Source organism: Haemaphysalis longicornis, unplaced genomic scaffold (assembly GCF_048455015.1).
Source record: "Haemaphysalis longicornis isolate Haplotype H1 unplaced genomic scaffold, Haemaphysalis longicornis Haplotype H1 scaffold_6, whole genome shotgun sequence".
NCBI lineage: Eukaryota > Metazoa > Arthropoda > Arachnida > Ixodida > Ixodidae > Haemaphysalis > Haemaphysalis longicornis.
This window is the reverse complement of record NW_027526407.1, coordinates 21,097,681-21,112,393: the sequence shown is the minus strand read 5'-3', so window position 1 is coordinate 21,112,393 and position 14,713 is coordinate 21,097,681. Positions and strand designations below refer to the sequence as shown.

Sequence of the window (14,713 nt, the reverse complement as noted above, 5' to 3'; positions counted from 1 at the left end):
TACTCATTAGGATGCATTTCTACTTCTTCTCCCACCTGGCACGTTCCGGAGGCCAGGTTGAAGAAATGTATTTGAGGCGACGTTCCCTGCATGCAAACGAATATATTTTTTCTCATGCGCTCAAACTCTAACTATACCAAGCATCACCTAATGTTTCAGTAGTATCCGTCAACAAAGCACTGAGCGATTACCGCGGCAAAGGTATGCGGGAAATATTTTCTTCCGCAAAGTTTCCGACGGGTCTCTATTGAAATATTGAGCTTTATACAGGTTTGTTTTTATAATTTACACATTTTTCTTCCGAGCTTAGAATTTGTCAAGAGAAAGCGAAATTTTTGAAACGCCGAGACTCACTTACCTAAGCCCCTAGCTGTAACTTGGCCTTCATGCATTGTGAAGACGTCCCTCCTAGGAAATGATAGGTAAAAGTGTGGTTTTTTGCGTCCAAACAAAGGTGTAAGACGGATAGAGGTACTTTTACTATTGTGTAACCTCTTACCCGGTCATAAAATACACTACATCTGGTCTACCAAAGTCGTTCTTGTTCTTGCCAGCGTAGTCTCTAAAACCTTTTATAAATCCCTCATCAAAGATATAGTCCTCGTCAGACAGTTCGTCTAGTTTTTCATTCTGCAACATCGATACAAAAAAATACAAAAAGTTACGGTATTATGGGTTTCTTTTTGTCCGAAAGCATCAAGTCGTATTCAGGCATGCAAGACTCTTTCAAACATGCAAACATAATTTAGTGAAAATTTTAGGAAATGAAAAACACTTCGTCCCGTGGACGACTGAGCCGGTCAAACATTACATAAATATTAAGGCGAGAAAATTCTGTTCTACCCATTTGGGTGCATTGAATGATGCCGTCGTAGATGATTTATCTTCAAATAATATTGTGAAATAAGTTGTGTAAAGGTTTGTTCAGCAAAAGAATAGGAAACCAGTATACAAATCGGCCACCAGAACCGTTCTTTTGCAAAATAACTGCGAATGGATTGTTCCATTACTAGCCCGGCGAATAGTTGATGTATTATTACAACGATCTAAACACTTTCGCAATTATATTGTTTTTACAGTGCAGAAACATAAATACAGTAGAATACAAAGCCTGTGGCGGAAGTTTTAAGTCGCTTTCCAGGGGTTTTTCTAAATTTCCTGTATTCAAAAAGATCCGGCATTATGTTTTATAGGCGTGCAGTTTCGAAACTACTGGAGTATTTAGTCGAAATTCGACGAAAGCTCTTCTGGCTAGGAAATAACATTGCGGGTAACAAACTGACACTCGCCAAAAAAGGCAAAAGCAACAGGTAAAAATAGATGACCTTTCGGGGCCCCCAGTGGTCACTTGTTCACATATGAAACGAAGCGACGCTCGCCTGTATTTACACATGCGTGGAACATTGCAAAACGAATGCGTATGTTGTAGGCATGTGACCGCGTGTCTGATTAATAGCGTGCGGGGTTGTTTGGACGTGGAATGATTCTCGGAGTAGGCGCGTTGATAATATTTTCTCGGTGGCAATGATTCTTGCCGAGTCCCAAGCGATGACATGACCGGTGACGTGGTGCTGTTCTGCCAAGGCATTTAGCTGGGTACGGACGTAAGCAACGTCGTTTTAAATGCAGAGCATTTCTTAGCCTCGCCTCTTCCTGCGTCGGACGGCGTCCACAGCTCCGCATCCGCAGCAGGTGCGCCTCTCCGCCTTCCCTCCTCTCTCAACAGCAGCTGGCGCGCGCTTGCGTCGTAGTCAGCCCGTTCGCTCCGTCGCGGTCTCGGCGTCACAGGTGCGTGATAGCAGCGCGGTGGGGCGTGGAAGGGCGCGCACTGCTTGCGCATGCGCGCTCTCCCCCCCGTACTGCTCTCCCTCTACTGCGCGCGCTGCAAATATAAAGCGGCTAGCGGTCGCTCGTGCTTCAGTCACTGCGTTGCTCCTTCCTTCCTTGGTTGACGCTCGCTCCACCCTAACGCGACTTTACTCTCCTCTCTCTACCCCAAACCAACATCAACGCGACTACGACCCAACTACCCACCCTAACGCGACTTTACGCGACGTTAACGACCCCCAATGCTCTGCATTTACTCGTGTTCCCTTCGCGGGAAGGCGCGGGAATTTTTTTATTTGTGCTCCTTTAGTCGCCTCTTTCAGATTCAAGCGTATCTTTGGCGTGTACAAGTTGCGCATCACAAAGTTGCGCATCACAAAGTTGCGCATCACAAGTTGCGCAACAATCATGCATCACAAAGAGGATAACACTAGCCATCATTATCATCATCATCATCACCAGCAGGCGCCACTGCGGCATTTGACAGTTTGTAAGGCATGTGTGGCGTAATGGGGGCTGGTTTATCAACACCATGCAGAAAGAACACATAAACACGTGGTAGAAAAATCGCTTCCAAGCTTCTACCTGGAGTCGAAGACTACTGCACCAAAAAAAAGCGTCCGATGGCGCAGGGGTTTTCGTCACGCAGCGAACCGGGGTGACTACATCGAATGTATCTCGAAAAAAACACGAGGTAAGGGAACTACGCCTGCCAGTTATTAATTATGGAGAAGGTTCTGAGCACTAAACCCTGAAGCAAAAAGTAGTACAACGCATAACGACGAGAACCATGGTGGGAACAACAAGGAGTAACGCGGGAAACAACAACGCCTAGCGGCGATGCAAGCGAAGAAGCATATTTCAAAGCTTTAGTTTACGTCCATTTTAACTCGAGCGCCGATTCTGTCAACATTTGGAGCAATATTTCTATTACTACAGGTACAAATCTAGAAGATGTTTCGCCCCGACAATTATGGTAGCATCAAGGTGCTTAGGCAAGGACTAGTCAAAACTTTTTGCGGTAGCGGAATACAAGTGTATAATCGCCACCTTAGTCCATGAAAAGGAGTCAGAAGAGGGAGACTGGGGGAAGGGTAAGGGCACGTGCCACCAGAAATTGATGCCAGGAGGCCCTGGCTGCTTTGTGGTTCACAGCCAAGTCGTGTCTGCAGCTTCTACGGCGCCGCGAGCTTTTGTGTTTTCCTACCGATTCTAATGCCAGTGGTTTCACTGCGCGCTCCCCTTTGAAAAACCGACTTATCGCTGGATAAACTTTGTTTAACCCCTTTCAAGCACTGCAAAATGTTTTTTTCTGAAACCCGCCGCGTGGATTGGCGGCAATATACGTCGCCAACGCTGTTTATTGGGGATGTCTTATTAAATCCTTTCAAAGCAGTGACGTACAACATTTAGGATGTTGTGGTTTACATATCTGGAATAATTGTTTCAACCATAACCTTTCTGACCATAATGCTTTGCAGCAGATATTGTTTCTGTCGCTTTTCTCTCAGTGCTTTCATGTCACCGTGTATATACCGTGAAATAAGCAATGTACAATTAACGCCATCTGTCCTCTTTCTGCGTTGATCCTGCTAAACCTGATAATAACATAAAACACAAAACCGCAAATATTCATTTAACGAAACTGCACTTGCTTGGGGAATTATCCATGAGGCATTATTCGATTCCGGGAGTAACCAACAGCTGGCGATTTGCCGTAATTTTGGTGTATGCAATATAGGCCAGTAAACGTGAAACAAAAAAATTACAACTTTTCGAAAGACGATATGCAGAAAAATGGTATCTCTGTCATTTATTCACTACATTTTAGAATAAGCTTACCGTGAGCTTTGCGAAACCAGTAAGAATGAGCCTTATTTGTGGGTCCCGTGCTTCGCTGAACCTAAGATTTGCCTGCAAAAAAATGCCACGTTTATAAAATAAGAGTACATGACCATATAAGAATAGCATAAAAATATCAGAAGAATATAAGCACATCGGCTAAGCACGAGTTAAAGGATAACAGCTGGCCTGCCCAAGGTACAGAAACTGATATTAGGTGCGATGCACTGATAAAATTTTAAAACACTGGCTAGTACGGGTTATACAAAAAATGAAGCCGTTACACTCAACGTAAAAGCTGTCCAAAGTGCAGGGCAGTGATTCGCCATGCTGAGCTGTTGCTCCGTTATCTGCTCACTGCTACCACCCAATGCAATTCAAATTTCCCGCCTCCGCAGTGCTTGCGCGCCCCTGCCTGAAATACGGCCAGTGGGAGTTGCGTTATTTTTGTGTGCTTGTTTTTACTCCCTCACGTGCCGGCGTTGCACTGCCACTTTTTTCTCTTACTATCGTAAAAAACAACCAAGCGCCGTTCCCAAGTAAACGAAAGCGGGTGCTTCGGGTAGGTAGGTAGGTAGGAATAACTTTATTGATGCCGGCAACCGACGGTTTACCTCGTCGTGACCTTGGCCAAGTGTCGACCCGGGGTTATGCCCTACTCTGCAATACCCCAGTTCGGCCCGTTTGTGGCGGGTCGTGAGGCTTGTGCTTTTCGAGCGCACCCCGGGCCTGCTGGACGGCCCATAGTTGAGTAGTTACATACAATTTTGCCTCAAATGTACATGCACTTTTCTTTGCGCTAAACAAACGGAAGATGTATGACAAGCGCCAGTGGTTCACGAGTTTCGAACAGTTATGACAATTTAAACGAATTGGTTTTGGAAGCCTGTGCGGTACTTCCCACGACGTAACGCCGGGCTCTACTTGGGTCTGTTATCTCGCTGCGCCGCCTGATTCCGGCCGTCGCTTGACATGGAACGACGTTGCACCGAGTTACGACGACAAGGCGAGCCCATCGAATGTTCTGCGCCTAAAATGGTCCCAGCAATTTTCGATTACACAGCAAACCATCCGACAGAACGAAGCCGTCGGGAGATACGAAAAACGACACCCAAATCCACCTAGGCGGAAATCTGGTTAACAGCAGAATTGTGCTCTTCTTCTGTCTGTTTGAACGCAAACGAGCACTCACCCTAGAACAGCAGCGGTGTCGCCTAGCAAATTGTACAGTTCGCGAAAAGTAATCTACAGCTAAACGTCAGCGGAAGGAGGGGGGTCTTGCCGGGGTGGGAGAAGAACCCAAACCTGAAGGACCACGACGACCTCGATCGGTGGGTCTGGGACCTGGTTTCTGCTATACCACTGGCAGCAAGAACACTCTGCCCTCTCTTGTTGGGTCTGGGTACCTGTTCTTACCCGTGTGTGATGCACGACCTACAACAACAGAGTTACTGCAGGGTCGTCTTACAACAGCTCCGCTGATAGAAATTAGCTTTGTCTCGAATCGCACAATTAAAATACCGAACGCACTACTTCAAAACACCTTCAGTGAAATTCCTTGACCCATGATTGCAATCATTACGATCTAACGTCAACATGCTGTCACAGAGATTCTTAAAAGTAATACGCGCTGATTCAATACAAAAATTTGAAAGCATCCTGCAGCTAAGCCCGGAAGACTCGACACGCATAGCAGGAACGTTCCTAGAAATCAGATGGGTTAAATTACATAATTATGTATTTGTGTTGACAACTCATTAGTAATGTTTAAGAATCCTTTTTTGTCTGGGCTGTTTCGTTTATTCGCAAATGGAATTATGTACTCGTGTATTTAGATCTTGGAAGGACGGGTAGCAAAGCAATCACATTTATTCCCTAAAGTACTCCGTAAAGAGCATATACTGAACGGATTAAAAACCAGCGGTGAACAGACGACACCGTAAAAGAAAACGACGGAACAAGCTGGCACAAGTCACTGAACGAACAAGGCACTTGAGCGCCTAGAAATACTGACTAGAAAATCTAAACGCCTAGTTACTGACTTTGCCTCATCAAGGGACAAGGCTAGATTTGTTGTGGTGCCTTATGTGTACAAACGTTCGCACAATGTCAAGAGGGTGGCGAAAAACCACGGCATACGCTTGGTCTTTTTGGCCCCGCGAAAGTTGAAAGGTCTGTGCAGTCGCATCGACCAGCATACGCGAAAAAGGGATACGTGTGGCAGTAATGATGTTTCGAAATTTCTGCCTTGCTCAACACGTGTGATTCATCATAGCCCCTTGTACCGGTGTGGAATAGCTTACATCGGTCAACCAGGCCACAGTACTAATGATCGCCTCAGAGACCACAAGGCTTTTCTTTCCACGAGTGACAGTGCTCATCTACCGAAGAATTGTAGACAATGCTGGTGCACTCTTGCCTTTGGCGAGGTTAGTATATTAGGCCGGGGAAGTACTAATACCCAAAGGAAAATTGTGGAGGCTTTCTATATAATGAAAGGAGGAAACAGTTGCGTCAATGACACGTCATTGCTCCAGTCTAGCAGCGAGAATATATTTCGAAAGGCTGTGGTTGCTTGATAATATTTCGTTCGTGCGACGCATGATTATTCACACATGCGCAATACTGTTTCCGGGAGGTGTTTCTGGGAATTCAAGTCCGACAGTCCGGGAGATCGCGCTTCGAATCCTTCGAGCGCAAAATGTACGCCATTTTCTACTAAACTTAATTTGCTATTTTTTAATTTGGATGCCCTGGAGAGTTTGAGGACACAGCGGGAATACATTTATCCGTGTAATATTGGAACAGTGGGCCGTTTTGTTGCCGTTCTTTCTTATTTAGCATGCCTTCTGTTAGCAACTTATTCACCATGGTTGCAGGATTTCCGACCAGCGTATTTCCCAAATCGTTCTGCAGTACATCTAAACATTTTTTTAAAGTTTCCTAGGGATCGTAATGTTGACTGCACTTTAGGGGCACCTTATTTTGTAAACTTTTTAGTAAACCAATATCGGCAAGCTACTGGAGAGCAATGTTTATTTTGTTCCCAATAACTGAAGCACGGAAATCGGTTTCTCCAGCACGTGGCTGCCGGTTTCTGTACGAGTCAGAAGATGCTTTGGGAATGCGATGTAGCACAGCATGCGAGCCTCTCGGTAATGCGGCTATGGTAAACCTAATTTTCCCATATCTATCTGAGTTTGCAGTTTATCAATGAGTTAAAAGCGTCAATCTGAGCGAAGGTAACAGTCAGGGCTTTGAAAAACACAGGCTTCATATGAATTTTATAGACACATATATCATGACATTTTCACCTCTTTAAAAGTAGTTGTTTCGGGCATGTCATTAGCTTTCCTTTCAAAAAAAAAGGTTATACTGGTTGTCGTTTTATATCAGTTCAGAATGCAGAACTTTTCTGAGTGTTTCCATGAAAATGACGAAAATGATATTGGTCCTCCAATTATCTGTAACGAAACAAACTTTTACACCGCAAGGACAGTGGAGCTGCGAACAACGTAGGAGGTATTAGATTCAGACACCCGCAAGGGTAACTGGATTTGCAGGACAGCTTACACGAATAACTGGTATTCGTCGGTTTGCTAAAATGGGCTTCTATTCAAAGTAATAAACAAAAAAAAGCATGTTGCTGTTTGGGTACGTCGTTTTCATCTCGTATGTAAAAACTTCCATTTCTGCAGTGTTATAGGCCATTCCATGACACAAAAACCGGATGTCACTCTCGCGTAATAGCCACCACATTTCAAACTAGTCCACCGCCAAATATACGCACGAACTGATGAGTATTATCATCAAAAATACAAAGTTGCACCTGATAGCAACACAATGGAAATAAAATAAGGGAAAAAGCGATTTGGTACCTCATCCCTAATTAGGTAACTTTTACAGTCATATGAGACGCCGAAAAACTCGGAGAACGCGTGTCCAGCCCACGTTCTAGAATTGTAGGGATATACCACAACATAAGTAGAGCGCTCGCAATGAACCAAAAGGGCTTTGGAAATGTATTCACAGAAACATGTCCGTGTATGTACATGCACGCATGCACGCACACACAACTGCAACGACGTCCGATTGTAGGTAACTATACAACGCTGGAATAGTCTTTGAAAATAAAGGGAAAATCTAGCTACCCAAAGAGCCGCAGCTACCACATTCCTGCCACCCCGCGACTACATCCACCTGTGCGTTATTGATGACCTGTGAGAACATTTAACAGCCATCCTAGTGCGTGAAAGTGGCAGACCAACGAAGCTGAGGTGAAAGGATTGGAAACAAAGCTACGAGCTCCTCACGAGGATCGTTCTGCAACTAGCCCTTTCTGGACAGTTGAAATTGGGTAGGTGGTCTGGAATTTGGGTGACAATGCATTGGTTCGTGTTTGAGAATAGGAGCACGGCACCAATCAGCAGAGAGTGGAATTGAGAGAGGAGCACGGCACCAATCGCAATATAAGTTACAGTCGCTAAAACATAACTTACCTGTGACACTTAATAAATTCAAAGATACAGCCTTTACTTCTCAGAAAAAATTACGGGAGTACTTTATCAACGTGAGTATAAATAATTAATTTACAGAAATGAATCTATGTTGTGACAACGTATGCAAGATACAAATTCTTATTAGTGCGAAGAATGCGTACACGTAAATTTCTCGTGTTTTTTTGAATGGTTTCTTTTGTTATCGTGTATATGAATGTGACTGAAATTGTGTTATGATTCCGGTACGGTTTCATTTTGCAATGTATTTTTGCGTTTCATCTGTATACTGCATGTCCTGCGAAATTGTACACGCGATTTATTTCTGCAATTTCTATTTTTGCCTGTGGACCTTTATAATTTCTATACGAAAATTGTATCATTTGTACACGTTGTATTATTTATATCATTTGTACTACTTGCATTTACGTTTGTTTTTCTTAGTTTAAAGAGCTACTTTTTGTGGTTTTGTTGTTTGTTGTTTTTATTGTACATTGTTGTTGTTATGTACAACGGCTCCTGGGCCTAGTCAAGCTGCAACTCGCAGCTTATAGCCCAGGAGGCCGTCCAGCGGTTGTTCTGGAGAATAAATGAAATGAAATGAAATGAGTCTACACATCCGTCAAACCAGGATATTTTCGGATGTTCGCGACGTCTCCTAATCTAGAAAATACGCGGCCCTCAATAGTCACACGAAAAAGAAGTAAAATTCAAACCGGCGAACACCATTCTGCCTCACTTTTGGCGGGCCGCAGTAAAGTTCCTGCCTCATCGGAATTATTCTTCGAAAGAAGCCGCCTACAAGCAACCACGCCCGCAAACACAGGAGCAAATACACACACACACACACAAACCCATACCGTTATGTAACGCCTCATGCTTCCAAGACAAGTGGATAAATTTCGCTTTGCCACAGCGGATTTTGGGGAAAGCATAACGAAAATTTACGAAAGCTTAGCCATAACCAGACTCGCTTTAAAATTCCGCTTGTTTGCAGTACCAGACGCACACTTCGTCACACACCGCAACCTCGTACATTCAGAGACACTTGTAGCTCCGACGTGAGCGGCGACATACGCTGCTCCGGCGATGGGCATTGGCTTTGGATGTTGGCTCTTTCAATCTCAGTGACCTCTTTCACTCTCTGTTTTAGTGGAGAGTTTTCCGGCATCATATTTATTATCAACAGCTTATGTCCACTGCAAGACGAAAGCTTCTCCGATTTTCCGCATATATGCTATAAGAACCCGCATCCTAGCCGTAGGAACCTTTCTTGTAAAACGCGTTCCATGCTACGACGTAGCAATTTGCAACTGGATCGGCTGTATTTTAGATTTATCATTCATTATCACATGATAATTTAGGATGTAAAATCCGCTGTTTCGGGAGCCCACACTTGATTGATTGTAGGGTTTAACGCGCCGACGCAACGCAGGCGATGAGGCGCGCCGTAGTGCAGGGCTCCGGATTAATTTTGACCACCTGGGTATCTTTAACGTGAGCAGCCCACACTTCCAGCCGCAGCTTGTACGGCTGTGATGACCGCATGCAAAAAACCTTTGCTACTGGTGTTGGCGCCAATGAAGAGAGTATTATTACAAGTTTATGTTGGTTAGGCTTTATTAACTGTCGTCCAGTCTAAAAGAAGTTGGAGTAGCAGATCACGTTTTAAGTATGCGCGGCAGTGTAATATTTTACATGTCCAAACTCAGAAAGAGAGGCTCTGTTATAATCAGTCCCTCCTGTGTAACAAAAGACAAATGAAGTTATTTACGCGGTTTCCTAGTTGGCCTAATGAAATTCAGATTACAGTACGGTTCCTCAATTAAATATCAAGAACCTTCTTAAATGCAAGAAGTTACTCTCATAAGATTCCTATATGAAACATAGAGATTGTAATAATTCCCACCTTTTAACAGATCTTAAATTTGACAGCATTAGAGTTGCGTGTAGAAAATACTTACTCCATTGGTCACTACACATAGGTATGATAAGAGGTGCTCCATTTTCTGAAAATAGCTGTAATGGCGATGATCTGAAACCACGAACACTTCCACGTCCACAACTCTGGGCCAGCTGCGCGAACCTCCATATTGCCTTTCCGTGACAAGTTCTCTATCACCTACAAATAAACGAACACATTCGTTACACAGGTGAAGATACAGAAAGTATCCTGAGTCTGTTGAAACAACGAAATGAGCTTTTCTACCCTTCGTTATTCTTACGAGAATGAGGGCTCCACCATCGCAAAACTTACTCGCAATCGTAATCTGGCGTGAAACACACATCCATTCATTTTAGCCGCATTGGAATTGTAGTAATAGCAACCGTGTTATCCTTATTTTGCAGAGGTGGAGATAAAATATTTTCATACAATGTTCATTAGTAGGAAAATCAAGGTTCAAACAAAAGCTCAACACAAAAATCCGCTTACTCATACAGAATTGTTCCGCGGGAGAGTTTTTAGAAAACCAAGCGCAGCTAGAGAATTCTTCTGCTTACATTTAAAATTGCAGCCCCAGACATCGTCCACACGACCCATATGCTCGTTCTATTGCGGTCGGTCGTCACTCATTGCCCCTATTGGCTACGACGCGCTCACAACTCGTCACTTTTGTGAGTTTAGGGCCTTCATCAAACGGTTCAAAGCATATGAGTGCAATATAACGCATGCAAAAATGAAGCGCTCGTCTTAAGCACCCCTATCACCATGCGGTTGCCTTTTGCGCTCTATTTCTCCAACGAGGCCACCAGGCAGACATATGCCACGTTTCTAGTCGCATGCCCGACATCAAGGTATCCCTGTCTTTCTTCCAGACGCTCAACCCGTCTATAGACACAGTAATATGGGCTCTGTGAATGATCACAGAGAACGGCCACCAAATACCTCTCGCCGGGTTTGAGGCAACACAAACGGCACACAAGTGCAAATCGGGTTGTCTTCCAGTTCGCGCTACCGCTTCCTTCAAGTTCATTATACCCGGAGGCGTAAAGCGGTTTCCTAGTCAGCACAGCAAAGCGACGCATGGCGCCATATAAGAGCAACTTTGAAGCTATGTCCGCGTGCTTGTGTCCTTCAGTTTAACAGCGCCGAACCGCTTGCTCACAGAGTTTAGTAGTTCGCTCCTGCGTAGCAAACACCCTCACCCGGGTTCAAATCCCGTTACCGCTTTTTTTTTCATTTTCAAGGGTTTGTCATAACTAAATTTAACATTTGTTATCACGCATATAATTTATTTATGACATCTTTATGCATTATGGATGAGATTTCGGGTACTTCCGTCGCCTTTCGGTTCAGTTTCAGTTATTGCTTCTTGTACGTTTTTGTGGGTTTGCCCTTTTAGATCGGTTTCGGCTATTTCTTTTGAATATTTTACAACGCCGCGGTTTTTAAGTGTTGACGAGTGTGGACTGCTGGGCGAGTTGGTATTTCGATATTCTTGTATCACAGCGCACTACAAACAGGACACAGGGAAGGACGCAGACACAGCGCTGACTAACAACTGAAGGGTTTATAGGGAAAGTGAACATATATACGATGCAAACACAAAACCAATATCACGTGTGAACAAAGTATGCATTCTCATCTCATTGACGGTTGGCCAGAATTTTAGTTCTTTTTCTGATAGGGCTACAGAAGGCATGCTGATGCACTTGTCACTCTGCCGATGAATTTCGAAGGCCTCGATGATTTCTCGGGTGATCTTATGATTTCCTTTTCCTATCAGCCTGCACTTATCATACTGTGGTTTGCACCCGCACTGCTTACAGTGGGCGGCTAGGTGCCTCTCCGCGACAAGCTTTTCTACTTTGTTGTGATGCTCCCGAAGCCGGTCATTGACACATCCTCCCGTTTGGCCTATGTAGCTCCTCTTGCAGTCCAAGGGCAATGAGTATACTACTTCCTCCTTGCATGCCACAAACTGATTGTGGTGCCTCGTTCCACATTCCCGACGCTTCCTCTCCCTTGTGCTTACTTTTGAGCACAACCGAATACGTTTTTCCGGTCCCGAGAACACTACATTCACGCCTGCGCGCTTGCCCGTCTTTTTTAGGTTGTCCGCAACTATGTGGATGTACGGCACTACAACTACATTTTTTTCTTTTCTCTTCTTCTTGATTTGCAGCTTGAGTATCATCTGAAACCTGTCTGCGAGCTGCTTTGAGCATGGGCTTTGCAACCGTCAATAAAAGATGCGAGGGGTACCCTGCTGAGCGAAGGCGGGTACCCTGTTGTTGAAACGCCACTTCCGTGCGATGAGCACAAGTCTTCCGCAAAGCACTTTCGAAAGATGACTTAACAATGCCTCTCTTGACAAGTTTGAGTGCCCAGATGCAAAGGGGAGGATCGGTTTTATGGTTCGTGGCTCATAGCACCAGCAAGTATGTGACTCAGAAAAATGTAACCCGAGGTCAAGAAACCTTATCGAATCCCCTTCTGGCATCTCATACGTCACCTCAAGAGGTGCAAGGCTCTGTCTGAAAACATTAAGAACTTGATCAACACCGGAAAGAAACTTGTCTCCGTCACAATCCACAATCACCAAGTAGTCGTCAACATATCTGAATATTTTTACAACGCTAGACCCTTGCAAGCGCATGCTCAAAATCCTATCATGATACGCGAGAAAAATATTGCTTAAAAGTGGGGCACACGCTGAATCAATACAAACTCCATTCTTTTGGATAAACACATCGTCGTCCCAAGTTACGTAAGTTGATTTCAGATAAAAGCTGATTAGGTTGATAGGGTCAGATGCTGTTACTCCAGCTGAATTCTGGAATGCAATCGCACCATGTTGATCTATGGCTTCCTCAATACATGTAAGTAATTTATCGTGCGGCAGTGAGTAATAAAAATCCTTTATGTCCACAGAAAATGCCTTGTAGCGCTGGTCAGGGTTAAGGTTCAAATATTGAGAAACATGTTCACTGCTGTCAATCAGGAAGGGATCGTCAATACTCCTCGCCGTCTTCTCAATACTAAGAATGTACAGAAAAGTAGCGAGCGACTTCTGCCAGGCGCCATTTTCAGGCACAATCGCACGAAGTGGATAATCAACTTTGTGGGTTTTTGCAGAGAAAAACACATTTAAAGAGAGGTTCTTTCTGTTGTCCAATGACCGCGAGAGACTTTCTAGATTTTAGTTCCTGCATATTCAGGAACTAAATCAGGGCCTTTAGTTCAGGGCCTCTTTTTTTTCACAGTGCTCCCTTCACAGCTTCACAGTGCTCCCATCAAGTGAGTACAAGAGCAGAGCACGGGCAGCCCTTGATGCTGTATTCATCAAGCAGGACAACGTCAGCCTCACAAAAGTAAAAAAAGAGGCCCTGAAGATATGCAGGAACTTAAACCTAGAAAGTCTCTCGCGGTCATTGGACAAGACAAAGAACCTCTGTTTTAATGTGTTTTTCTCTGCAAAAACGCACAAAGTTGATTATCCATTTCGTGCGATTGTGTCCGAAAATGGCGCCTGGCAGAAGTCGCTCGCTACTTTTCTGCAGAAAAAACTGAATATTCTTAGTATTGACGATCCCTTCCTGATTGACAGCATTGAATATGTTATTCGATTTTTGAACCTTAACCTTGAGAAGCGCTACAACGAATTTTCTGTGGACATGAATGATTTATACTACTCACTGCCGCACGATAAATTACTTACATGTATTGAGGAAGCCATAGATCAACATGGTTGCAATTGCATTCCAGAATTCAGCTAGAGTAACAGCATCTGACCTCATCAAGCTAATCAGCTTTTATCTGAAATCAACTTACGTAACTTGGGACGACGATGTGTTTATCCAAAAGAACGGAGTTTGTATTGGTTCAGCGTGTGCCCCTGTTTTAAGCAATATTTTTCTCGCGTATCATGATAGGATTTTGAGCATGCGCTTGCAAGGGTCTAGCGTTGTAAAAATATTCAGATATGTTGACGACTACTTGGTGATTGTGGATTGTGACGGAGACAAGTTTCTTTCCGGTGTTGATCAAGTTCTTAATGTTTTCAGACAGAGCCTTGCACCTCTTGAGGTGACGTATGAGATGCCGGAAGAGGATTCGAGAAGGTTTCTTGACCTCAGGTTACATTTTTCTGAGTCACATACTTGCTGGTGCTATGAGCCACGAAGCATGAAACCGGTCCTCCCTTTTTCATCTGCGCACTCAAAGCTTGTCAAGAGAGGCATTGTTAAGTCATCTTTCGAAAGTGCTTTGCGGAAGACTTGTGCTCATCGCACGGAAGTGGCCTTTCAACAACAGGGCACCCGCCTTCGCTCAGCAGGGTACCCCTCGCATCTTTTATTGACGGTTGCAAAGCCCATGCTCAAAGCAGCTCGCAGAGAGGTTTCAGATGATACTGAAGCTGCAAATCAAGAAGACGAGAAAAGAAAAAAATGAAGTTGTAGTGCCGTACATCCACGCAGTTGCGCACAACCTAAAAAAGACGGGCAAGCGCGGAGGCGTTAATGTAGTGTTCTCGGCACCGGAAAAACTTATTCGGTTGTGCTCAAAAGTAAACACAAGGGAGAGGAAGCGTCGAGAATGTGGC

General features: G+C 44.3%; 1 protein-coding gene across 1 annotated transcript in view; it reads right to left on the bottom strand.

Moving 5' to 3' along the window:
• Nucleotides 1-14,713, bottom strand: part of LOC144141427 (metalloproteinase-like) — a 67,286-nt gene that overhangs the window by 31,521 nt on the left and 21,052 nt on the right. The window contains exons 5-8 of the mRNA XM_077672989.1: nt 10,130-10,287; nt 3,670-3,741; nt 500-630; nt 359-408 (exon numbers count right to left, since the gene is read on the bottom strand). Coding sequence (XP_077529115.1) covers nt 359-408; nt 500-630; nt 3,670-3,741; nt 10,130-10,287 — 411 coding nt within the window. The remainder of the gene's footprint in view (nt 1-358; nt 409-499; nt 631-3,669; nt 3,742-10,129; nt 10,288-14,713) is intronic.